This window comes from Pezoporus occidentalis, unplaced genomic scaffold (genome assembly GCF_034315485.1).
Source record: "Pezoporus occidentalis ecotype Australia unplaced genomic scaffold, CSIRO_AGI_Poc_V1 ctg53, whole genome shotgun sequence".
Taxonomy (NCBI): domain Eukaryota; kingdom Metazoa; phylum Chordata; class Aves; order Psittaciformes; family Psittacidae; genus Pezoporus; species Pezoporus occidentalis.
Genome location: NW_026915866.1, coordinates 1661973 through 1687882, shown reverse-complemented (window position 1 = coordinate 1687882; position 25910 = coordinate 1661973). Strand labels below are relative to the sequence as shown.

General features: G+C 39.0%; 1 protein-coding gene across 3 annotated transcripts in view; it reads right to left on the bottom strand.

Moving 5' to 3' along the window:
* Window positions 1-25910, bottom strand: part of SH3D19 (SH3 domain containing 19) — an 84719-nt gene that overhangs the window by 29251 nt on the left and 29558 nt on the right. For 2 of the 3 annotated variants that reach the window (XR_009968280.1, XM_062637540.1), the window contains exons 3-7: window positions 16342-16382; window positions 9219-9261; window positions 7841-7988; window positions 7441-7642; window positions 5839-6828 (exon numbers count right to left, since the gene is read on the bottom strand). Coding sequence is in view for 2 of the 3 variants with exons in the window: in XM_062637540.1 (XP_062493524.1) it covers window positions 5839-6828; window positions 7441-7642; window positions 7841-7988; window positions 9219-9261; window positions 16342-16382 (1424 nt within the window). In the remaining variant the exon portion in view is untranslated. Of the gene's footprint in view, window positions 1-5838; window positions 6829-7440; window positions 7643-7840; window positions 7989-9218; window positions 9262-10168; window positions 10210-16341; window positions 16383-25910 lie in introns of all 3 variants that reach the window. The other variant, XM_062637541.1, reaches the window with a different exon arrangement.

Sequence of the window (25910 nt, the reverse complement as noted above, 5' to 3'; positions counted from 1 at the left end):
AAGGAAAAAAATATTTATAAACACTTCTTTTAAATAAGGATTTTGTTGTTCTTTGACAATCTTTCTGGTCAAAGGATATCTGCTTTTTTAAGTGTGATTGTAAAATAAACAGATATAATCATCAAAGAAGACAATTATTATTAAGAATATTATTACTTGTGTGTTACCATTTAATAGAATCTCTGGACATGGAACTCAAAAGCAAAATCATTTGCATTTGACAACCTAAAGGGCTCCTCATCTATTATGTAGCTATGATTTAAAAAACCTTATTTGTTTCCTGAAACTAGATATAAGGCGCTCTCCTGTGATAACAGTGGAGTCGCTTACAATCTCCATGAAGGCTCCAATTTCTGTTTACTAAGCAAATATTTGTAACATTTGAAGAATTAATGGATATTGTTGCCACTTCTGCTGGAGATGGTCAACCAACAGGACATAGCACAGACCCATACCTCCACTCCTCCACCCAAAAGTAGTGTGCCTTCAGGTATACCTGTTTTTGTGATGTGTTTAAGCCAAATGGCAGATTAAAATGGATGAGATAGCTTACTCTTCCCTGTGTATGATACTTTTGGTAGTAAGTAAAAAAGGAGACAGGTAACTTTAACCCCAACAAGAGTAATTTGAAGTAACATAGCAGAACCCTAAGAAAAGCTGCATTATTTTGGACATATGTCTGGGCTAATCTACAAGTTAGAACTATTTCAGTTGTTTTTAATCTTCCTTCCTGAGGAAGCAATTAAAAACAAGCAGCTGGGCAATATCCCCACAGCAGACAACTTTAGAGTTACTCAAACAGCAGTTTTTCTGAATTGACTGCAATGTCACACAAATTCCACCATTCACAGAATCACAGAATCATAGAATAGTTGCCACAAGAAGGAACAATACATTGAAATGGAGAGCAGCTCTAATTTGGTTGAGGGTTTTTTTCACTATACAGACAGAAATGAACTTTTGAACTGTGATGAATTAGATAGATAAAAACAGTTTAAAAATGTAGCAGTTGTATTACTGTTAGAATTGAAATACATGGATATAAGGAAGATAGCAAGAGAGAGCTGTCTCCTGCTGGTAAGGTAAGGCTCTCTCTCAACTACATTTGGCTTAAACTGAGTTCTGCTATACGAGGCATAGAGCAATCAGTGAATTTTACACTCTTCTAGAGAGGGAGAGAAGATGAGACAGAAGAATAATTCTTTGCGTTCAAAAAGGAATGAAAACATTCCAGCACAATCACCTCCAGGTTTTAATTCAAATGTGCACTTTAAATGCACTATTATCTTATTTTCTTCACCCAAAATAGACATTATGAGAACATTTAGCAAACATGCACACTATATGCTTTAACATAGCAACTAATACAAGTTATGGGTAAAATCATGCATCTTCTGAAGCCACAGAATTTACATGCAGTTCAACTTGCACTAGGATTTTATTTCCAAGCCTTTGTAAAAATGAGCTAGTGAGAACAAAGCCCACCTGACAGACTACCAAAAGTTTTAACCTTCAGGAACTGCACAAATCCCTGTTATCAGCTATAAGAGAAATATAAAAATACCCCAGATGATCCCAATATCACAACTGTCATCAAAGCATTGGCACCTCAAGATTTAGAGTCCCAAACAGATGCCTTCACATTCTAAATAACTGACTTGAAGAGGAGTAGTTTCATTAGGATACAAATGGCTTTGAACATTATCCCTAGCCTCTGAGTCCAAAATTATGGCACCTAAAACTGGCATCGATTTTTGGCTGCTGATGAAAGGAGCAGTTCTACAGATCTGTCATTCCTGACTTCTTCCTGGCACTTCCCTTGGGCCAGCATCAGATACGTGAGTTGGATTCAAGGTTCTGCAACAGCTCACCTCTAAATCTCAGAGCTGTTGAGCTTCCAAAGCTCTCACAGACTTCAGCTGGCAGAGTGGATGCCGAAAGCTTTGAAAGGAATTTCAGTACCCAGAGTCTCTATTTGCACCAGAATGGTTCCCCCTCTCCCTATGGATAAGACAAAGATAAAATCATTAATGTTTGGATAAGGGCAAGTACTAACAGCTGTGCTGTTGGAGATGCTGTCAAACACTGAGGACACCTAAGTTATTGCCTGAGGTAAACTTGGAAGAAAATCATCCTGGATCTTTGGTGGTTAAACTACCAGTTAAATAATGACAAATTGGTGAAACTATAAACTGTTTTGTTACCAACACTGTTGATCTTAGCAAATATATAAAATTCAAATATCTTTCAATACTGTGATGATGATAGCCTTCTGTCAGAGGAAGCTGATGCCTTATATCAGTTAACTAAAATACTGTGAGGAGTCTGAATTTGTTTTGCCTGTTTCACCTTTGCATTCACATGCTTACTTCAACTTCTGCACCCTTCTCATCATCAACTGCACCTTCTTACTTTTGCATGAGACACTAGCTGCAGCAGTGATTGATCCATCCAGTTCTATTTACGTTACAGTCTGATTACCAGATGTGTTTGTGCTGTATCAGAAAAAAAGTTTTGTGAATGCTGTAATCTGTAAGGTAACACTGCTCTTCGACAAACAAGCTGTTGGTGCTTAGTTTCAAACGCTGCTGCATAAAAGCTTCCTTCCTTTCCTATGGTTGCCATAACAACAAGCCGAGCGCTGTCATTTTGCTAAGTGATGACAATGACAAATATGTAAGAAATGCAAAGGTCTGGGGAACTGGGAGCAAGATTAGAGCTTCTCTTCCTGCCTTGACAAAACATTTTACTATGGATTCATCTTGCAAGTCCTAAGCCATTCCTATGGGAACATGAGAAAGTGCTCCGCATTGCCTCATTTTTCAGAAAGTGAGGGTTCTCCTTATGGATGCTTTGTCAGGACATAGCACAGCATTAGTAATCAGGAGTACAAGAGATTATCTCGAACTCACAAATGCCTCCAAAATCTGGAATGAATCCTAATTTTACAGTGTAGAAGTTATAATGCTGTCAGACCTTTCTCTCTTTAGTAGGTAAGAAGAGGTTGCAGTGAAGATGCCATTTTACTGAATGAATAAAATCATGGACAGGTGACTCAAGAAGTCAGGAAACTATTATCTGAATAATTCTGTAACCATGAGAATGGAAAGTATTCTCTTCTTAATTGAATAAAGAACACCACCTAGGACACCAACCAGAAAGATGAAGACTGGCATTCTTACCATTTCATTGTGACAGCTGTTTTTTTCAGGTGATTTTCTTTTGGGATCACTCAACCTCTGATTTAAGAGAATTAGTGTTACTTGATTTTTCCAGGTTGGGAGAAAGGTGGTCTTAGTGTACATTGCCAAAACATCATTTTCCTTTTTATGCACTTTCAAAAGGTAAGTATTCTCTTTTCTTGCCTGCTACTTAGAACAGTTACATTTTCTCACTGTTTGCTGCATCTATTAATCAAGGTTTACCCTAAATGCACAGAAAACAAGAGTCATCCATCACGCTTACAACTTTCTCCTAAAACCATTACATGCACAATGGCTGCTCCATGACTCCAGTCTCCAGACATGACCAGCATGACACTGTTAGTCATACCCTTCCTTGACGTAAGTACAAAGTGCATTTCTAGTCATCCTATACTCCTGCCTCCTTCACAGCTTGGTACGGCACCTGCAGTGCTCCTGACATCTGTCAGTTCAAGAGAAAAATAGACTTGTTGAGCTAATCACCTCTACTGCAGGATCTTCAGTTGCCTTATTTCACTGCTTTCGTAAGTTTCCCTGATATCTGTACATCCCAATACACCTATCTTAACAGTTTAGGGCTTCGAGGGACTTTCCATATTTGTCTTAGGGGTTTTATGTCAATGTAGAGGAGAAACAAGAAAACAGAACTTCACCTAACAAAATAATCCACAAACTGTGAAGAAAGCACATTTATTAGCAACCATTAATATCGATTTACTGTGACAATGTCCTGGGTTCCGCAGTAGCAGTCATGTTTTTCCTTTGTGTTAACTGGTACAGTGCTGTGTTTTGACTTCCAGTTTGAGAACAGTGTTGGTATAGCTGATGTTTTCGGTTGTTGCTAAGTGATGTTTACCCTGACCAAGGACTCTGTGACAAAATAAGGTATCCACAAACTGTGAAGGGAGTGACCCGGAAGGACAGGGGTTTTCCGGGTGGAAAGCACATTTGTTGCTGGACTGTTTTCGTCTCAACCCGTAGGAGTTGCACTCTCTCGATCCTCCTCCCCGTTCCTCCGGGATTGCGGGGAGGCAGGGGGAGCAACCATTAATATCGATTTACTGTGACAACTACACAGTATCTATGCTCCTCTTTTCTGAAAACTGAGATGCTTAAAGATAAATGAGGTGTAGTGGGTTGACTCCGGCTGGACACCAGGTGTCCAACAAAGCCGCTCTATCATTCCCCCTCCTCAGCCGGACAGGGGAAAGAAAATATGATGACAGGCTCATGGTTTGAGATAAAGACAGGGAGAGATCATTCACCAATTACCGTCATGGGCAAAACAGACTTGACTTGGGGCAAAAATCTGATTCATTACCAATCAAATCAGAGTTAGATAATGAGAAATAAAACCAAATCTTACAACATCTTCTCCCTGCCCCTCCCTTCTTCACAGGCTTAATTTTAGTCCAATTTTCTCCACCTCCTCCCCACCAGCGATGCAGGGGGACAGCGAATGGAGGCTTGATCAGTTCATCACACATTGTCTCTGAGATCCTTCCTCCTCAGGGGAGGACTCCTCACACTCTCACCCTGATCTAGCATGGGGTCCCTCTCTCCCGCAGCAACTTTTCACTCTTAAATGTGTTATCCCAGAGGCTCTACTATCATCATCAATGGACTTGGCCTTGGCCAGCAGCGTACCCATCTCAGAGCTGGCTGGCATTGGCTCTATTAGATTCAGGGGAAGCTTCAAGCAGCTCATCACAGAAGCCACCCCTGTAGCTCCCTCACTACCAAAACCTCACCACACAAACCAAATACATGAAGTTTAAAAAAAAAAGAAAGAAAAAAAAGAAGGAAAAGATTAAAAATCATAGCTACTTCCTTAAACAAGCATTTCCTGTGACACATCACCTGTTCACCTGTTTTAGGGCAGAACTCTCCCTGAATTGCAATGGAGCTGGTAAGCCACATCAGGACATACCTCAATATTAAGAGGGAAAAAACTATTGCTATAGAATTTAATGACAGCCCAACACCCACCTGTATCTTAAACTAGCTAAAACAACATTTAACAAAAATCGACCTCAAGTGTTTAATGGAATCAAACAAGGTTTATGCAAGGGATTTGGCTGTAGTAATTAATCTGTCCATACAAAGTAACTATTTTCACTTATTAAAAAAAAACCACAATGTAGCAAGCATATAGTTGCATGACAATACGGAAGAGAAAGTAGTCACTGGTGAGATGGACAGAGTATCCCAGTATGTGTGATCACAAGTTCCCCTAAATGCTACAAACATTACTGCTTCTCTAGATGACTAGGTTTCCACTACAGAACTTTAGGCACTCAAATAAATTAGTTAGATTAAATGTCTAGACATACGATATCCCAAGTTCCCCAGAGAGAACTGTGATACATTCTGGAGGTGACATCTAGCATGTAACATTAAGATTTTTATCATTATTTAGTAATCAAGTAATAAATTCAGCACAAGCTGTGAGATTTATACTTCCTTGGAACCTTCCAAGACCCAAAATCCAAGTAATTTCACAGTGATCTTGACATAATAGAAACCCAAGAATTCTATATACAAACATAAACCCCGTCAAGACGGGTAGACATAATTCACAGGATCACACACCTCCAAAGAGTAACCACAGGGAGTTTAAAATAATTCTTCTTACCTGCTGCTGCTTCAGGACTGATGCTATCATTAACTATGGAAGTTGGACTTAGGGGCAAAACGTCATCATCAAAACTGATCAGATCTCCTTCCACATCTGGTTTATTTTGCAAAGCAGGTTCTGAGAAGTTGGCTGCAGATGACAATTCCCCCAGAGACTTGAAACCTTTGTCTTGGGCAGATATGGAAGCCCGTGGGGGAGCAGCAATCGGCTTCAGTGAGGCCAAAGAAAGGGCAGGATTTTCTGCATAACATGACTTTTTAGGAACAAGAGGCCTTGGAGCAGGAACAGGAAATTTCTTTTGTCCATCACTGTTCTCTGCAACTGATCCACTCCTTGCATCAAGAAAATCACTACTACTACTTTTAACGAGGCCAGGTTTTGGCTTCTTTGGCAGTTCAGGTTTGGCTACAACACTGCTCGCAACTACTTCAGGTTGAGGCTGCAATTCCTTGGAAGGTGTTGATTTGCTTTCTGTCCATGCATCCCAGTCTCCTGAAATTCTGTTTACCCCTGGCTTTGGAGCAACTACTGGCTTCTTTGCAGTAACAGGTCTTGGGGCAAACAAACGAGGGGCAATTTCTGGCTTTTTTGTTAATCCTGAGGTATCATTAGTTCCTTGGGATTCAAAAACTTTGATCCTTGAAACAATGCTATTTTGGCTCTTTTCTGTACTCATGCTGTCCATTACCAAGTGATTGTCTAGTAAGCTATCATCTAAGACAGGTGACTGAATTGGAGGTTGCTGCCTTTTTGTGGTAGACTGGTTCACTTCCTCTCCATTGTCATTCTCACTTTCAGTATTTTTGACCACAGGTCTGAGATTGCTTCTTGATCTTGGCTTTGGCACAGGACATATCACAGCACTGGGATTTTCTTGGCACCTCTGACCTTCAGAAATTTCAAAGACTATTAAGGGATTCTCATTTTCTGAAGGAGGCCTATTCAGGAGAGATGCAGAAGGCCTAGGAGGCTTAAGAGGACTCTGCCCTGTTAACATAAAAGAAAAGGTTTCAGTTATCTATTCCAGAACACTTTATTTACGTTATTGTCTGTCAGCCTTCAGGGTGGTAAACATGATCATTTTCATTCAGAACTTACTGCTGCTTGTGAAACTGCAGTTCTCTTTCTATAAAGATTAATGAAAAAATAGGCAAACTCTAGGAAGAAGCTGGAGGTTGCTGCAATGTGTGGTACCTACATGTTGTGAGTTCAAAATTACTTGTTAGCTTGCAGCATGAGGGACATGCCAGCAACATCTAGACCAAAAAACAGTATAGTAGCTTCCTCAGCTTGGTTTGCAAGCTTTGCAATTTGAATGTGTAACACTGCTGCTATTCTGATTGGACACCTGAGCTCCTCTGGCTGCAAAGCAATTGCCATTGTGGCTGAATTGAGCAAAACTTCCCAGATTTAATTACAGTCTCACCATGAATGCAGTGGTAGTTCTTCAGCAAAGAGGATTTTTACAGAAATTTATAGCAGTAAGTCTTCACAGAAAGTTAACTGCTATTCACAGTAAATTCTGCACAGACCAGTAATAAAGAACATCTTCAGGTGACAGTCATATTTTCATCAGTGAGAAATTCAAAACAGCCTTACCTGGATAGCCTGCAGATTCCCAGTGTGTAGGCACACTAGTTTTTACATTACTTCCTGGCAAATGGCTGATTAGTTCCTCTGGAAAGTCAGTTTGTGTTGCAGAAGTAGTGGTATGTCTAGGAGCAGCAGCATTATTGTTATTTGTTGTATTGACTTGCACTTGATTGATTTCTTTTATCACCTGCTCATATGATGGTGGAAGCTACAAAACAGAGATATAAATATTAATGTACATCCAGATGTGATCCTTTAAGAAACTGAACTAACATGCAGAGGAAAAGAACACTGTCATAGTCTTTTATTCAATGTGATGAAAATCCAAGCAAGCAAAACCACTGTTCTTCTCTAACTTACTGTGCTTTTTACCTTTGTAAATCAAAGACGCCTCATGTAAGCTTACCTCAGCTGGAATATGCTCATTTCTCCTCCACTGAGCATGAGATGAAGCAGAAGTGAATCCTAATCCCTGAGGAGTGACAGGGCTTGCACCTGGAAACCAGGAGGATGACCGAAGGGGTTCAGCAGCAACTATTGTAATTTCAGGACGCCTAGAAACGAAGGCAAAGGAGAATAATTACTTAAAACATTTTAAAATAGTTCTTTTAAGTATAAAAGACCAAGGATTTCTCAGCATGAGAAATCAAAATAGCTTAGGTCTTTTTGATTTAACCAAAGATGTTTTTTCATGATTTCAAAGTAATTTACCTGACCTTTCTAACAAGCACTTAGGCTTCCATTCAAAGCACCTAATCAAATGCCTGAGCCAAAAAGTAGGTTTATTGGCTTCAGTGAAATAATTTACATGCTTAAAGTACTTAAACACAAGTGTAACTCAATTAGATGGAAGAAGTCTTAGTCTTCACGGGATAATGAGAACTAATCGTGTTTGCTCTTAGCCTGCTACAGCATGAAAGCAGTAGGATAGTTAAAACTGCTTCTGGCTGGCTACCTAAACGCTTGTCTACTCTCAGACCTCTAGGGAAACCTCCCACTGTGCTAAAGTGGGGCAGAGCAAGCCCCATAAGGCCTTTGGGACAGGACCTATTTTCTTAAAGCATCTAGTACAACAGGGACCTGTAGATAGTACCCCTGTTTTATCACCATAACAACAGCTTTAGAGCATAAGGTGCAGCGATGACCCATGTTCCTGGACCATGGCCACCAGAGCACCACTGTTCAATCTAGAGTCTCACACAAAATACACTTTGAGAAGTGAGTTTTGTTGGTAGATGAAGCATTTGCCGCAGAAGCTCCTGTCTGCAGACAGAAAAAAACCCTGCAGAAGCACAACTTCTTGAACTATTGTAAAAAGACTTAAATTTAAGGTCTCTTTTGAGGGCTAGATTTCTTCACACCTGAAGTACTGAGAGACTCAGTTCACCAGCTATCCAGGTTGGTGACCTCCTTTCTCAATACCCTTTGAGAAACTGGAAGGAGGCCTGAAAGTGTGCTTATTTTCATTGTGAAGTGATCCTGTAAATAGGTGTCAGGAAAGTAAAACAGTTCTGCAGAGGTTTGATGGTTGGTTGCTTTCTTTTTTTGAGGACAAATGCAAAAGTTGATGAGAAAACTCCTCAAACTCTTAACCTACCCTGTGCTTAAGAATCATAATATTTTTATTTTATTCCAAGTTTAATTTATTTTTAAACACATCAACGACAGAGAGAACAAAAAAACCCACCAAAAACTAAAGAATAGAGCCATAAAAAGTAATGCTGTGACACAACCTAACAGGTCTTACATCAACAATAGTTGCAGTATAAGTAACAGCATCATACCTTCTATCCCTCTGTTGTTCACTATGGCTAGAGGTCCGAGAAGCTATTTAAATGAAACAGAAGTTTTAGAGAAGTTAAAATATATTGTCATAACAATAAGATGAAGATAATAGCAGAGCCCTTGCTAATCCACTATCAATGAAATGGAGAACACACAGCAACTGATCGTAAATTCCAGATTTTAGGAGTGGCCATGTTTTTAAAAAAAAAATTATCTGTCATAAATATGAGAAGTTTTGAAGAGTTTTAGGGTGCATATTTAAGTCACTTTATGTCCAAGTTGACACCCGTAGAGGTGATCTTATCCCCTTTCCTCTTCCTTGCCCCATGTTCTTGCATTCTGCATTGTGGTGACCTTAGAGTTGAAACTTCTTTTTCTTTAGTTAGAACAGTCCATGAATAAAACAAAAAAAAGTGTTAAACATGTCTGGCTTTGCTTTTGATGTCTGGTTTCCAAGATGTGTTCTTTAACTTGTTTTTAATGTCTCTTTTCGATTGTTTTAGAGAAGGGAAAAGTACTAAGGCACAAAAACTATTTCACCTTTATGTAAAAGGAAAATATTAAATGTTCTCAGCTAGGAATTTCCTAAAGTTTTATCTCTTGTGGATTAAATTCAGCAACATGTCTTTTTTTTTTTTTTTCTCTAAACCATGTAATTTAAATTCCACAAAATAAGTGAATCCTGACCTCTTCACTTTTGTAGTTTTGTCATATTACATTCAAATAATTTTTTGAATGGCCACATTACATTTTTATTTTGATTTCTTCAGAGAGAAAAGGAAATTACCCAAGGGACAAATTTTTGCATAGCAAGTGCAATTTAGGAAGTGGTAGAGTCTTGTTGTGCAAAAGCCAAAACTATGCTGTTCCTGTGCCATCACAGAATCATTAGCTGAAATCGGCATAATATACTTGATTCAAGAGTCGCATAGTGTTGTATCAGACATACCTCTTCCACAGGGCATTTTTGATGTGCACTATTCATGAGTGCTAGACGGAAAAAAGAAGGGGTTACAGAAGAGGAAGAAGAGGTGAGGAGAACAAACCAAGGCCAGCAAACATGATCAAATGGGTTAGTCATGCAAGTGCAGTGCATGTGCCAGTGCTGGAAGAGAACAACTGTAATGTCAGTTCACAAAATAGTGCCTTAAAAAAGCTAAAATAAAAGCAGAATTTAGTTCCAGTCTCATGCTGTTTTTAACAATGGCTGCTTAGAGTTTTCCCTTACAATAAATTAACCATGACGAATATAAACGAATATGGAAATGCCCACCGTATGGCTCTACAAAGAGCCATTCTAAGAATGAGGAGAGGGAAATCACATCTCTTTGAATGCTTTATTTAGTTTAAAAACCATGGTTTATTTGGGTCTGTGCTTTTTCCCTTCCAAAAATAATGGGTTACCCTAAGGAGTTAATACAGATGCAGAGAAGCTAGGATCCCGTAAGTTATACTCCTACCTATCAAAGAGGTATAGGCAGGCAGGTTGATCCCAATAAGAGGCACAACTTAAAGTTTCAGATATGATTGCACATTCCTAAACCTGTTCTGTACAAATTGTTTGCCTAAAATATGTAAATGAAAATCCCCTACACAACACCTTAACTTTCTTCTTCAGAGATCTTAACACAGCATTGATCAAATACAAACATTAAAGAAAACCAAAACCAACCAACCAAACACCAAACTGACCCAACCCAACCTATTTCAATATTACTTTTGCAAAGAGGATGGAAGAAAGTCCATTTGGTAAATGTATTCAATACAGCTGCTTGGGGTATAGTTAAATTACAGTGATAAGGCCATTAGAAATAAAAGCTAATTAATAAGGGATGGAAAACTGAATTGATAAACTGGACAAATTCTTTAATTCTTTTTTCATTTCCAGATAAATTCTATATGCTGTTTTCTCCAACGAGACTCTAAACGTACTTCTATTTACAAAAGTTATTAAAACAAATAAGAACAAACTAAAAAGGTCTGAAAGATCTTTCTCCTTATCATAGGCAGAAAAACTCCAGTGAGGCATCTATGTAATACATCAAACTCCAGATTTCAAGCAAACAATTAAACTCACTTGAAAATCGATTTAAAATATTTATATATAAATAACTTTACTAGTAGATATAAATACATCTCTTCAAAAGGGCTAACATCCAACCCATCATAAATGCTTTCAGAAGGTGCTCATTCTGTTATAAAAAAAAAGCCAACAAAACAAACAACTAATCTCCCAGACATTTATGGAATAAAGCTACTTCAATGTACATAAATATTTAATATAAACATTTATTTTTTAAGGACCTTGACAAAGTGTTTTCCTCCTTTCAACAACTGCTCCCCTCTTTTGCTGTCACACTTTTGCTACAACTGCACTTTTAGAACATTTTGTTTTAGAAGCTCTTAAATCCACAGTAGGAGCAGAGGTGAAAGCTACTTCATCTTCTGCTCTCATGCATTCATGTGAAGTTCCAATAAATGCTAGGGAAAAGAAAATATAAACTTTCTAAAAAATGCTTGCCCCAAGACTTGCACAGCTTTTATTCCTTTATCATTTCAAATGAATGAATTTAAATTAAAAAGTGTATGAGAGAAGACATGAATTTTTAAAATATAGCACACACCTGATTTAAAAACAAAAGAAAAAACTTGCAGCTGTTTTTCTGGCTCTGTGGTCTTTTGATCCTGTAAGTGTGTTCTGCCTTCCCTTTGCGGATTGCCTTGAAAAAGTTTGCTATTAATTTTCCCTCAGAATTCAAATTATGCCAACTTTAAGATTTCTAAAACCTTTCTTCCACCAGGGGAGTCAATGGAAATGTATTTCAGTGCTGGTTTATATACTGACAACTGTTGTTACCTCCTCAATTTCCACACTAAGAAGTGCTCAGGGTGAGAACAGCATATGCAGAAGCATATGCTTAGTGGTATTTAAGTAAAAGGTAAGCAAAACAGTTAAAGAACGGGTGGGAGAAAAAAAATGCAGTGCATAAAATCACTTTTCCTCTTAAAACGTTATCTCAGGGGAAAGGAAAAAAATACCTACTATAGTGGAATTTAAGCAAGTAAAGGACAATGGTATTACAGTATATAGAGAATAAATTAGTGACTTATAGATTAATTTTTTTCACGTATTTCTTACATGCACTATTTAATGGACTTTATCCAATTATTTTTGAATGTGCAGTGGTAAAGGGTACACAGTTTGTGATGTATACTTACACTTCAAATGTTTTTCCTCCACTGCTTCTTCTATGGATCCTACTTTTCAAGCGCACTTAATATGTCATTTGTATTTGAAACACATACAGATTATGGTGCAGGGGGCATTTTAAGATATGAGATCAAGATGCCTGTATAAGTACAGCCATCATTATACCACAAACCCATGAATTATGATGCTACAGACAAGCAGGTGGCAACAGAAGTCTGACATGCACTTCTGAATCTTTGGAAGAGAACAGGGAAAGAATTTACACTCATTCAGGCAAGCTTTTAAGGCAATATAGAAGCAACTATAAAGTTCATTCAGGGATCTGTTCAGAGATACCACCCTGCTGTTAGCACTGAGTGCTTCTACAATACAGACACTGCATAACAGTATTCATATGTTTCCATTAGGAAACCTGTATGAAATACTGAACAGTTATGTCACTGCAAAGTGTTTTAAAAGCAAGTTTCATTTTGTATTCAAGATTGGAACCACAGCCTCAAACAGATCAAGCCCTGTGGGAAATCAAGCTCCACATTTTTATGATTATTTTTATCTATTGTCCCTTCCAGCAGCAGTGAACAAACACAATCCTGCCAATTAACTATTTCACTTAATTCATATTAACTATTATTAACAGTTTTAAAAGTAAGTATATTATTTTTGGCAACAAGAATGTGTGCTAATATTTAAAACCACAGCTTCTTTCAATGCTTTTCTAACACCAGGCTAGACATTTCAACCATCAATTCTATTAAATACATAGACTATTAGATTGAGAAGTTATTCTTCTCACCATACAGCTGCCAATGAATAAAGATTAATCATTATACTACCTCAAGGAGAGCCTCAAAAGCGAGCAAATGCTTCCTCCCTTACCTACAAGGTAATACAGCAGAAGAGCTGACAGAATGGTTGTTTTCAAGAGGCTTGCAGTCTTTGCAATACAAAAGATGTTACATGGCTGTGGAGGCCCTTCTTCAGGGAACACTAAACACATCAGTTAATCCTCAAGCCAAAACCAGAAAAAAAAAAAAAAAAAAAAGAAGAAAAAGTATGATTTCACTTAAGATCTGATTTGACTATTTCTATAGAAGCAGAGGCTCAAACTCATTGGAAATTTTCTAAAGAGTTGAACTATTTCTTGGCACAAGGGGGAGGTCTTGCTCCTTTTCTCCTGTTTCTGTTTCCAGACACCTCAGGGAAATGTTTGGCTGTCTGACATTAGAGCTGGGCTGATTTAATGCTTGAATGTAGCTAAAAGAGATGGCGATGCTCAATTCCCTTTCCAAACATGGACTTTTGTCACCTCTTGAATGAACAGTAGCACTCCTATGACCCCACTGTGAGTTCAGTGTTAAATTAAAAAAAAAACACTTTCTGTACAGTTTTTGTCCTTTTTATTTCCCTGAACCTGCTCACCTTGGGCTCAGATCACTAAGCAGCACAGGAGAAGGAATGTGACACGCCCAGCAGCAGTCTCTGTTTCCTGCCTCTGTTTCCCATTCCCAGTTCTTCCTTGTGCAACTTCAGTGAGGGAACTGATCAAAAATAACCTAGGGGGGTGACAGGGATTCCCTTTCCCACCCCCAGTGAGGTCAAATACCCTTTTCACAGCTGACTGAACTGCTGAGCATCACAGAGGCAGGCATTGCCTGTAGTTCCACTCAAATTTGACAATAATGATTTATGAAGGCACTTCACTCCTTCCTACACCTTTCCTTGGGCTGTATGTTCCTGCCTCTGCACCATTCCCAGAATTATGCCAGCACAAATGTTTGTGCAGATGGGGAGCGAATGAGGTCATGGAAATGATCTGGTTGGGAAAAAGTAGGAGCCAAAAGAACCTAGGAAGCCCCCAAGCAAAACAGAATAAAAATGAAAAACAAACAAAACCCACAGCCAAAAATGGCTGCAATACTGCCAAATGGGAAGCCACAATTTCAGAGTGCATACAGGCTGCTACACATCCTTCATTCAGCCACATATTTGCCTAGGACAGAATGAGAATGGAACAAGTTTGCAGGTTCCTTCAGGATTTTAGGGCTGCAGGCTTGCTTCTGTGGTCCTGTTCCTTAACACTATCATATTCTGGAAGAGTAGAGAAGTGAGTGAAAACATTGTTCCCCTTTGACTCACTACTGCAGCTCTTGGCTTGCCTCTATTTACTTTCCTTGGCACTCCTGTGCATGTTGCTGCACTGGCGTCAATAGAAATAGTTTCACTGACTTCAGTGGGAGCTGGATTTAGTGGTGTGTCCTGGCCCAAAACCATCATAAAAAATCCAGAGTAATTTATGAAAAGTTGAGATTAAAAAATTATTTCCAAGCACACTTCATGTTCACATGCTTGCTTTCTCCAAGCAACTGGGCTCACTTTTCTGAAGTCTGAGCTGTCAAAAAACTGAAACAAAATGGCATTGCCTTCCTATCTAGAACTGTAGTCAGAGACTAAACATTCTTCCTTTTTGGCGGCAACACAGGGAGAGACTTACTGATACAAAGTCATCTAAAGCGTGGTCAACTGGTTGAAAAGCTGAAACCCTGCACGTACCTATCGTGTTTACTGAAAATCAGAGATAAACAGCCCACGTAAACTGCGAGTAAGAAATTAAAATAGATTTGTAACTCTGTTAGGGGAAACACACTTTTTCCAGAGAATACCATATTTTTCCCAGGTTAATGACAAGGGGAGGTAGCTATTATTCAGAGTCCATTTTTAATTTAGGTCCATCCACAGGTATGGTTACTGGGATACAAAGAACTGTGATTTCACGTGCAATGCATTGGTATGTGCATGGGGATTTTTTCCTATCTTATAATCTCAATAAGTCACATGGTACTTGTATTTCATCACAGTTGTTTGCATATTAATATTATTAAGTAGATTGTTACAGGAGCCAGGGCTTCTTGACAAGATTTTTTTTTTTACTTGATTGTGCTTTAAAACTAAGTATCACTTGCAACTGTGTCTTCAAAAACAGTGATATCAATTACATAATGATCTTTCAGAAGGTTTCTCAGTTAGATGAGGTACTGGGGCTTAGGTACTCTGAATCAATTTCCCACTGCACCACAAAAGGCCCTCTGCGGTCTGGTGCTCACTGTTTTCCAGTTTCCTATCTATGGCAGCAACTGCCAAAGATAAAATGCTGCATTTTAACTACAGCATCATGTAGACTTGCTTTGAATAAAGCTTTCACGATCCCCTTCGATTACCACCAACCTAATCCATACTAATGATCCCTTGACTAATAGGTCCAGGAGAAACAAGTCAATAGTACATCCACTTATTTGCTTTTCCCTATAGCAGAATCCTGAGGGTTGTTCCATTAATAGGAAATTGAAATAATTTATAGAAAGGAAATAAAAATGAAAAGAAGAAGAGAGAAATAGCATAAAAGACTTTAGAAGATTAAGTTAATGAAACTGTCTGCCTAGAAATATCACGAGCAGGGGAAGGGAAAGAGAAGTTAAATGATAAAGCCAGGGAAGAAGAGTTTGGACTTTCATTCAAGAATTATAAACAATTTTTTATTTTCCAACAAGAGCACAATGCATGAATCTAATCCTGTCCCCAGTTGCTGTGGATTTCTGATAAAATAGAACAATCTTCTGTTTTGTATGTGTAATCTGAATTCTTCAGGGATGGATCACATCTGTGCACAAATACACTAGTGATAAATAGGAACATATTAGTAACTGGCAAGAAGGAACAGCTCATCAGCAAAACAGAAAGATGGTCTAATGTGAAGCAAAAGAGTAAGGAAGAAATTACAACCCCCAAAAGCTTGCTAGCTACTTTGTTTTCACATATGAAGTTAACCAGTTACTAAAATCAAAGATGTAGCAATCTTACAATACTACAGTTCTAAAAAAAAAAAAAAAAAAAAAAAATAGGAAAAGTAGACTTACATCTCTTGATTGCTGCTCTTATAGATGACAAGGGTCCTTGGCTTAATGAACAACAACAAAAAAAAATACAGTATGGTTAATATCACAAAGAGAAAACAAGTAAGCAACATGCAGAAATTCCCCATCTATTGTAAAGAGTTTGCCAAGTGCATTTTCCCCTAGGTTGCCCCAAACTCCTACAGTATACAACCATACCCAACCTCTTCTAATGAAAAGCAGGTTACAGCTTAGCTGCAAGACTCTGCAAAGATAGAAAGCCAATTATTAAACCCATTTTTAAATCTCAATTCTGTGCTGAAGTTCACATTCTATCTCATCTGTCAAAAAAGCCCGGAGAAGAGCCCATGAGGCTGTGCATACTCTCAGATTATAAGCCTTTAATGACTTAACATTCTTGTAAATAAATAAACCTTACACAGATGAGTAAAAGCCTACAAGTCCTTTGCTAAATATTTCTAACAATTACCTAACAACTTATCTCCCCTTCCAGTTGAGATTGCATTTTTTTAGGAATAAGTTGGTGGGTGGGGTTAGACAGGAGGACAACATGACCAAAAGCTGTTGATACACAAGAGCTGAAAAATGTTTCCTTTTGCCAATTCATCTGTTTTGTTGGCAAGATTAAGGTTTCCAGCGCCTCTCTTCTGAATGTCTTCAATGGATACAGCGGTCCTTACTATTTTCATAAGGTAAAAATCAAAACTAACTTGGAGTTACCATTTTCAGGCACTGTTGCTAGCTTGAAGAACACGGAATTAATAACCTGCCTCCTACAGAGGAGATTAAAAAAAAAGCCAACACACAAGTACTTCAGAAAAGGACTTTTTTGCTGTTTTTTCTTTAAAACGTGACATGTAAAGAACACCTGTGGATGAGAAGCCTCTGAAAGTGCTGAATAGTCTTTAAAAGCTGAAAATAAACAGACTATATCTGGTTTAAATTAATACATTCTCTTAATTACAACAGAAAGGTAAGCAAATCTTTTCTGGAAACCTTCAACAGCGGTGTAACAGCAGGAATGTTAGTACAGGGAGGGCATTAGCATTTTAACACTGCTTCCACTCTGCCTACAGCAGGCATGCTGCACACCAATTCTGTCAGGGCTCAGTTCAGTTCCACATGCACTTCCTACTGCAACTGCTGATGGCTGCAATTACCCCAGTGGGAGGAAGAATAGAGGTATTTGAGGAGAGAAGAAAGAGACTATCAAAGAGGACAGGGATGAAAAATGTCCTCCCTCTACAATCATTCTGAAAGCTAATTAAGACTAGAAATGAATGTTGCTCTGACCGAACTGTTTTATGAAATAGTTTGGGTAGTCTAGGATAAACAATGCCTATTTGTCTGGTTTCAGAAAGAGTTCAAACGTGGCTTGGCCCCTATCCACACAGCTAGCAAAGCTGCACTAGAAAACATTTCTATCAGTCGTATTTCACTGTGCATTCTCAGCAGAAAAGGATTCTAATTTTCCCTCGAAGTGTCCCATCATACTACAGCCTTATCTTTAAGCAAGACTTTTAGTTTTAAGTTCCTCTCAGACATACCCCAGGCTCCTTTTATAATTCTTTAAACTCAAGTCTCTTTCTTCTGTATTTTCATTTTTGAAGCTTTATTCTCCTGCTTTTGTTGCCATAAATCACTTTATCACTTACTACACAGGAAGGAGACTGAAGTCTGGTAACGTGGATCTGAAATCTTTTGGAGTGGCAAAAAAACTTTCTGTACTCAAAATTAAAGATTTACTGAAGTTTTATAGCAGGAAATTAGGAAACCCATAAAAAATGCATGTTCAAGTATTAGTAAGAACCAAAAGGAACAAGTTATTTCTTCTTCTGGCAAGAGTGCTTTGACCCATTGCAATTTGCCTTAGAATCTGATGAGCACCTTCAGATATGAGCCAGTACTTTTTGCTAGAAACCATAGGTGTCATCACGCAGGCAAAAGTTCAAGTTGTCCACACAACGCAAGGCCCAAAAGGGTATAGAAAACTATTTTAAAACAAAAAATGCAAAGAAGCAGCAAAATCTTTTACAAAACCTTCCTAGCGAAATTGTAGTATGGATGTATCAAGAGCAAGGCAGTTCAAGTATGCAACTATCCGTGTAATTTAGAACCCAGGATAACATGGTTCTGTTAGAAAACTCATGAGTTCACAGGCAAAACAAGCTGCTAGGAGATATGTTTTCCTGGTTCACATTTAGCTTACAATTATTTAAGTCCTTTAAAAACATGAAACTGGGAACAGACACCCCCCCCCCCCAAAAAAAAAAAAAAAAAAAAGGTCCTGTAAAGGAACTGCAAATTCCATACACTAAACCCCACCAATTTAAGTAAGATGCTGGTTTTGGGGCACATGGTTATTTTGCTCATACCTTATGCTGAGCTAACCCCCCTCCCTGTTCCACAGGCAACAATTTCTCGCCTCATGTTCTGTCTTGCAAAGAGAGAAATTAGAAGGTTAGCAGTATCCTCCTCTGTTCCACAGTTAATGACATATTTTTTCTCAAGCCATCCAAATAATTAACCAAATCAAATTTAATTCCCTGTTTGATGAGGTAGGAACTGCAACAATTACTCCACGGTATGGAGTCCCTGCCTCTTTCCCACCTCCTCCTCCTGTCCATAAGGCACAGCAATGAACCAGAGCACGCACAAACACACATGTTAAGGAAAAACAAAAAGGAAAGAAGTTTAATTCATGTGAGACCTCTGATTCTGGTCCCAACGCAAGTTATATCAGAACACCCGAGGGGACAGTGTGACAATAGTCCCTGCCGGGATGGGGGGACAACACAACTGCTCCTGTGCCTCCCTGGAATATATATAAGCATAGTCCAAATTCATACCACTGGAAGAAAACAGTACAGAGAGCAGGAACTTTCAGAGCATTAAAGGCTCTGATAAACATTTGCTCCAACACCACCTCAGCTATATCAAATATGGAATAAGTAAAGATGCAAACTACCCATCCATCCCCACAAAGGATTTAACATGCAGGAGTGGACAACCAGATCAATTCCTTGGACGTCTGCACATCATCGCTCACTTTTAATTTAAAGCGCAAACTTGGTTTCATTTCCCACTAAGACAGCACCTTTGTTGAGCTTCACTTGCCAGCCCCTCAAAAAGGGGGAACTAACCCACCTCAGTTGTGCCCTCTGTGCACCCAAGCAAGCCCACTCAACAGGTTCAGAGGAGATCTGTAAGCTGCTGTACCTATTAAGCTGAAAGCAGCTGGGTACTTTGAGTCTGCAGTAATATGAAAAAGGTCCCATGGGTCACCATTTCTGAAAGATAAAGAACCTGGAGTGGTTTGTTTGAAGTTGTTAGACACCTGCTCACTCTTCCTGGCAGGCTTTACTCTGGGTTTCAAGGACAGATTTTCTAAATATAAACACTTGAGGAGAACACTTCAAAAACATCTTTCAGGTCCGTATACTGGGAAAATAAATTTGCCACCAAATAGACTGGGTAAAGAGCTGTAAACTGTTTAGTCGAGTAAGTGCACTTAATTGTGTATAAACCCTGGTCTCTTCCTCATTAGGCGCTCTGCTCTGACACTTTACTTGCACTGAGCAGTGTTTCTCATCAAACACTACTCCAGTGTAGCTACAGTATTTCTCAAAGGCCTGTTCCTGCAGGATGACTCCTGACCTAACACAGCAGTGTGTATCACTCTCCTGAACAGTCCCTACACAGCAGAGGAAGGGAGGCACTGTCTGGGTGGAATAAAGCTCAAGTCCCACAGGTATCTCCCTGTGAGCAGGCAGGGATTTGTGTGTGCCTGGAGCAAGGCAGCATTCAAGTCATATGCTACCCAAGGAAAGAGGTCAGGAGGTTCTGGTTTACCTTTTCACCCACAGGTCTTTTAGCTGTTTCAGGAGCAGTAGTGGCTCCAGCCCAGCCAAGGGCATCCCATGGACCAGCCAGATCTGCTGCTGAGCGCAAACAGGCAGAGGAGGCCTGGGCTTTACCTGCCTCTAGAGAGCATAGACAGTACTGCCTTGTGATTGCTCCCTCCAGCCCCTGAGAACAGCCATATAAAAGGTGGGGTGTCTCCCTAGGTTATCTACAGCCTTCTACCCTCTAGGTTGTGGCACTGCTTGGGATACAAAAGACACCCCAAGCTACAATCCTGTCTCAGCATTTCTCCTTCATCCACTTCCACTAGTCTCCTATTGGCTTGCATGTGATTCTCAGCAGGAACTGAGCAATCCTCCAGAATGCCTGCTTCTTTTATCAGAACCAGGACCTTTAGTTTCTTTATCATTGACATAACAATGAGTATTCTACAGGAAAACTGATTTTATATATCACTCTAGTCATACACAAAAGCCTAGGGGGGAAAAAAAAGAGAATGAAAAATAATGAACAGTTGTTCTAAAAATGAATGTACTGAACTATCTGCTGCCAAATCTCAACATTTATCTTTCATGTCATGTTATACAAAGCTTTTTCTAAAATATTGTTCCTTAAGTTCACATACCTGTGTAAAAGCTTTTAAACATAATTTTAATTGTCATGGATATAGACCTTGTCTTATACACAAGCCACAGAGTAAAGAAAGTTCAAATGTTGCTATTTTTAATGTCTTGTGACTTCTTGGAATGTGAGCCAAGGATTTTTAAATTGCTGATGTTGAAATGACTGTGAGGCAAAACACTAGTTTAAGAAAAGGCATCAAATATTCCCCTCAGTTGCTTTAGAAATCATGCCATCTTTATAACAGGCAGTGTACTACAGTGTAACACTTAAAAACCCTATTAGAAGACATTATTCCAAACACAAAATGTTTAAAATGTCACCTAAATGATTTCACTGCAGGCTGAGTCACAGAAAAATATTAGTAACCTTATAGTTACATTAAGGGTGGTGCAAAAAACCAGATTATCACCACCCTGACAGTGGGCCAAAAACAGACATATTAGTTCAACTAAAAAGCTCACAAAGTTAGGACAGAAGAGTCACAGCTATCTCATGCTCATGATGCGGATACAGTAGACAGAATTGCAGTAATCCTATGGATTAAGTGAATGTGCACTGAAAACATATTCACAGTGATCAAACTCTTCAATGCCTCCACTGCAGAGGACTCCTAGTCCTTCAACTGATATGTGTAAATTAGGTGACACAGGACTCTAGGTGCAGTTTGCCCAGTAGTGAAGAGAAGCAGAGACTGCACAGCTGTCCCCACACTCACCACTTCCATGAGCTCTCTCATGTTAGTGCTGACATGGTCACAAGCCTGCTGGATCAGCCATGTGATTTTGCTAACAACAAACAATCCCATCCCAAGCATCACAATTAGTTTTCAGCTAGAGAGGCCAACTGCTCCAGCTGGCTGCAGGGCCACACGAGCACCAGGGTTACACCGGAGAAGTGGTGGGAACAAACAGGGAGGCTGGGCAGTCCTTGGGGTAAGCAGCTTGGCCTCTACTCACAAAAACAAACCTTAAGTCCATGACTCAGCAGTAAACCTGACAGCAAATTACCAAATACTAACTATGCCTCTGGTCAGCTGTTCTTCTCACTCTTTACTATCAGCTAATCCACTCTTTTTTTTTTCTCCCTGTTGGTCAGGATCATAAAGATTGTCTCTCTGGGAGATCAGACAAGCACCAGAAAAAAGCAGCTGGCAGCAGCCTGGCACCATAGTGGCTTCTCTGTAAAATGAAGACATACTCTCTCTGCTAAAGCATGGGTATTGTCATGGCCCTGCATGTACAGGAGGCTAGCAGAGATACAGTCATGTAAGAAATCTCATGCTCAGTACTACAGATCTGGTCCACCAGGAAACCAGACTCACCTTGGGACAACTTTACTTCTCTCTTGCGTCTAGCCCCAAAATCAATCCTGAACCAGTAATCAAGTCCAGTGACAATTCAATCCTCATCACTATGCTGAGGATGTCTGCTTCTGCATCACATAATGAATGCTGCAACTGCGACTTCCCGCTGTCTGGACAAGAAAGGATATAGTTAAGAAGCAGCAAAAATCCAGCTGCTCAGCTAATTAAAACAGCTCACGTTAACCAGCAAAGGGAAATCCTTTCAGGAATTGCTCTCTAGCTGTTTCTTCAACCACTTATTACATATTCATGTGCCTGTCACTGTCATACTTGGAAATCATATTTTAGCAACTGAACCTTCAATTTCAAGGCAGAACACAGGCAGGAAGTCAAAGCAGATCATTGCAGCAGATGGTAACATTTCACACTCCGATTCTCACAGCAAACTAGAAGTCATGAGGCTGCAACAGCTTCCACACTTAATAATGCCCAGCTTAGATATTAAAGCTGGAACACATCAAGTTTTTTGTGAATCTGAGTCACCCTGAATTAACTTCTTCCTGATCCAGGGCTACAGGCATGCCAGCTAGACTTCCCCTAGTATTTTCTTACAGACAACAACCTGAGCAGAACTGCACCTTGCCCCTGAAGATAACTGTATGCACACGCCCATTCCAGAAAGGCAAATCCTTAGAGCATGATTCAAGGTATTCTCAGTCTTCATTGTATATTGACTGATTTCAGCTCTCAGTAAGGGCTCTGCTTATTGAAGACTGGCATATAACAGCTAAGAAGGTTCATCTGTTGTGATAACCCTGCTAGTATGTTTTGATTAAAATTAATAACTAGTATTTATGCTTTAATGACAATTTAACCTTGGTAGTAAATATTTCTAGCAGTAGAAAGCATCTATAATTTTAATAACAATATAATAGCAATGTAGTACTGTAAATGTAAATGCAAGTATCACTAAATTGTCATAGTGATAGTGACAGGATATTTGGCCCCAGCCAGCAACATACTCAAGCACAAAAGTAAGTGTTAAAAAAATGAAGGGAAGAAACAGCTCTTTCAGATAAAAGAGAGGTAAACTGCATATTCTTCTGATAGAAATTCATTACCATTAAAGTCTATGTAGTTCCATTCGCAAATGGGGAAAGATGACAGTGTCCTACTTTTACAGTTAAAGAATGGTTCTTTGGATCAAATATTTGCAGTAGCATTTCAGCCAGTAAATCAAAGCCCTCTCTAGCCACTGACAGGACATTCTGCTTGCTTCATACATCCCTGTACATCAAATACAATTTGGTGGCTGAATGAGCTCCAGCACTTTGTAATTGACATCACAGATGAATAAAACCTGGTTTAATCACGAGGGATGAACAGGACAAAGGCATAAAGAAAATCTGTAGATCTGGATACACAGGATTCAATATACTTTTACTAGGGCTTTAACTATTATTAAGTATGAATATTAGATTTTCTTCAAATCATTTATGTACTTCACAGAACAGATAGGTATAGTGTTGAGGTTTTGTAAAGGGGGAAAGCGGCATGTGAATGTACTCATATGAATAAAAGCATTAACAGTGATTACTAACAAAACAGGTAACACTCACTTTACAACAGTGAGTATTTAAAACCCCTACAAAATCTGTTACCTACAGGTCAACAGAGAAAAGAATAGGGAAGGGACAGGGGTGTTAAATCACCCTAAGTAATGAATGTATTTTGGCTGGCCTTTTGAAAAGAAGCTGAGAAGCTTAGGTATAGAAACACAACAGAGCATGGCTCCAGAGAGGAACAAATGAATTAAAGGGCGCTGACTGCAAGGGTGAGAACTCAGCACGACCCACAGGATGCATGAGCTGGAGGTGAGGAATCCAGAGGAGAAGGCTCAAGTGCTTGCAAGCATACAGACTTCAAAGACTTTAGATCAGCAATCAAACCAAGGGAACAAGGTATAGGTATTTCTTATTTTCCCTAGATCTGTTTGTTTCCTGTGTAAAAATAATCTGTAAAATAGACGCCCATCTGCTTCAACTATTGTGCATTCTTTGAGGAGGAAACTAGTGTATGTATAAGAAAGGAGTTCCTGGGGAATCTTGAGGCATCTTAAGACCTCTGGCAGATGAATAACTGAGTCTCACTTCCAAAGGACAGTACCAAATAGCTTCTACACTCAGCAGTTAAGATAGTGTCTGGATCCTGCCTAGTCAGCTCTGAAATACAAAAGAGTCGTTTGAGAAGCATCCAAAATGTAAAGTTCAACCGAAGCCACAGAATGGGATTACCAGAAGTGTTGGATACTAGTATGGCCTCAGTGCCAAAAAAATCAACTGAGCACCTTTGAGAATTTCAAAGTATAACAATGGCCAATGCTGAACTATTTGACAAATCCCATCTTGTAAGATTTCCATGCTCCTTTAGCCTAATTCAACTTCTTCGTAGGCCATCAGAGTGTGAAATATGCTGGAGTTCAAGCTTTATCCAAGTGAGAAAACAAAAGAAATTTTCTCATTGTTTTAACTGTAGATTAAAGCAATATAGATATGTTGAGAGCAAAGACATTTGTTGTGAAGATACAGATTATAAGACAGATGTATTTATACATATGCATAAAATACAGTGAAGTCTTAGCACTTAAAAACAAGAAACAGGAAACAAAAACCTACACTTTAATTGCAACCAACAGTCAAAAACTGCATGCAAGAATATGACAAGGTCATAGTAAAAAGGTTTACTGGCTTCAAACTAGCCATTTATATTAATAAATAAAATAATTATAGAAGAGGCAGAAACACCCATTTTCAACCCTCACATATTAAAGCTTCACAAAAGTAAAACTATCTTCATGTGTGATCACATCTTGTTCCAATGGACTGCTGACTCACCCAGTTACACCCTACAGTACATGAGGTCCATGAACTTGTAAGAGCAGCCCTTACAGAATGCACAGCGCACAGACATTGTAAAATAAAATCTTATAACCACACCCTTCACTAGACCTGTTGCCAGCAAGTGCCCTGCACGCAGATCAGTCAGAGAAATGGCATGTTTGCCTTACACACTCTTCCCTTGCCGTTTCTCCAAAAACACTGAAATGCTTCCTTTTCTTCTATACCATAGATACTGACGAGCTTTTGGTTACAAAATACAGAAAACAATTTGTCAGAAACTGTCATTAAGTAACAACAAGCCATACATCTGTAGGTCTATAGTGTTTAAATATGACCTTACACTGCACTTCTTTTTTATTCATTCACAAAGATCCAGCAACTCCAAGATTAAGGTCAAAGATAGGTATCAAAGTTTACTTTTCAAGTCTTGTAATTCTGACTCTACAAGGATGTAGGTAAGGTACAGTCTATAGAGGTAAAGGTAGTATCTTTGTTAGCCCAAGGTGGGCAAAACCAGCGAAGTTTTTACATACTGAAATCTTTTCCAAGTGTGAAATAGAAGCATCAACCATCAGAGTGAAACAGATATTTAAACCTACACCTACAAAACCTGCACCTATTTCAAACACACTGCAAAACCCTGATAGGCAGGCACAGCACTGAATTTGCCATAAAAGCCTCAAAATACCTACCTTAACAACTGAGAGAAGGCCTTTAACTTCTGGGGATATTTTTCCAATGAAAGAGATCTCATCTTTGAGTAAGTCACTATGCAAACATACTACAAGACAAGGGAAACTTCCTCCACCCTCATTCATACACCTTAGCTGTCTTACAACATCATGGACCACAAATTACATAGCAAATCAATAAATATGGCA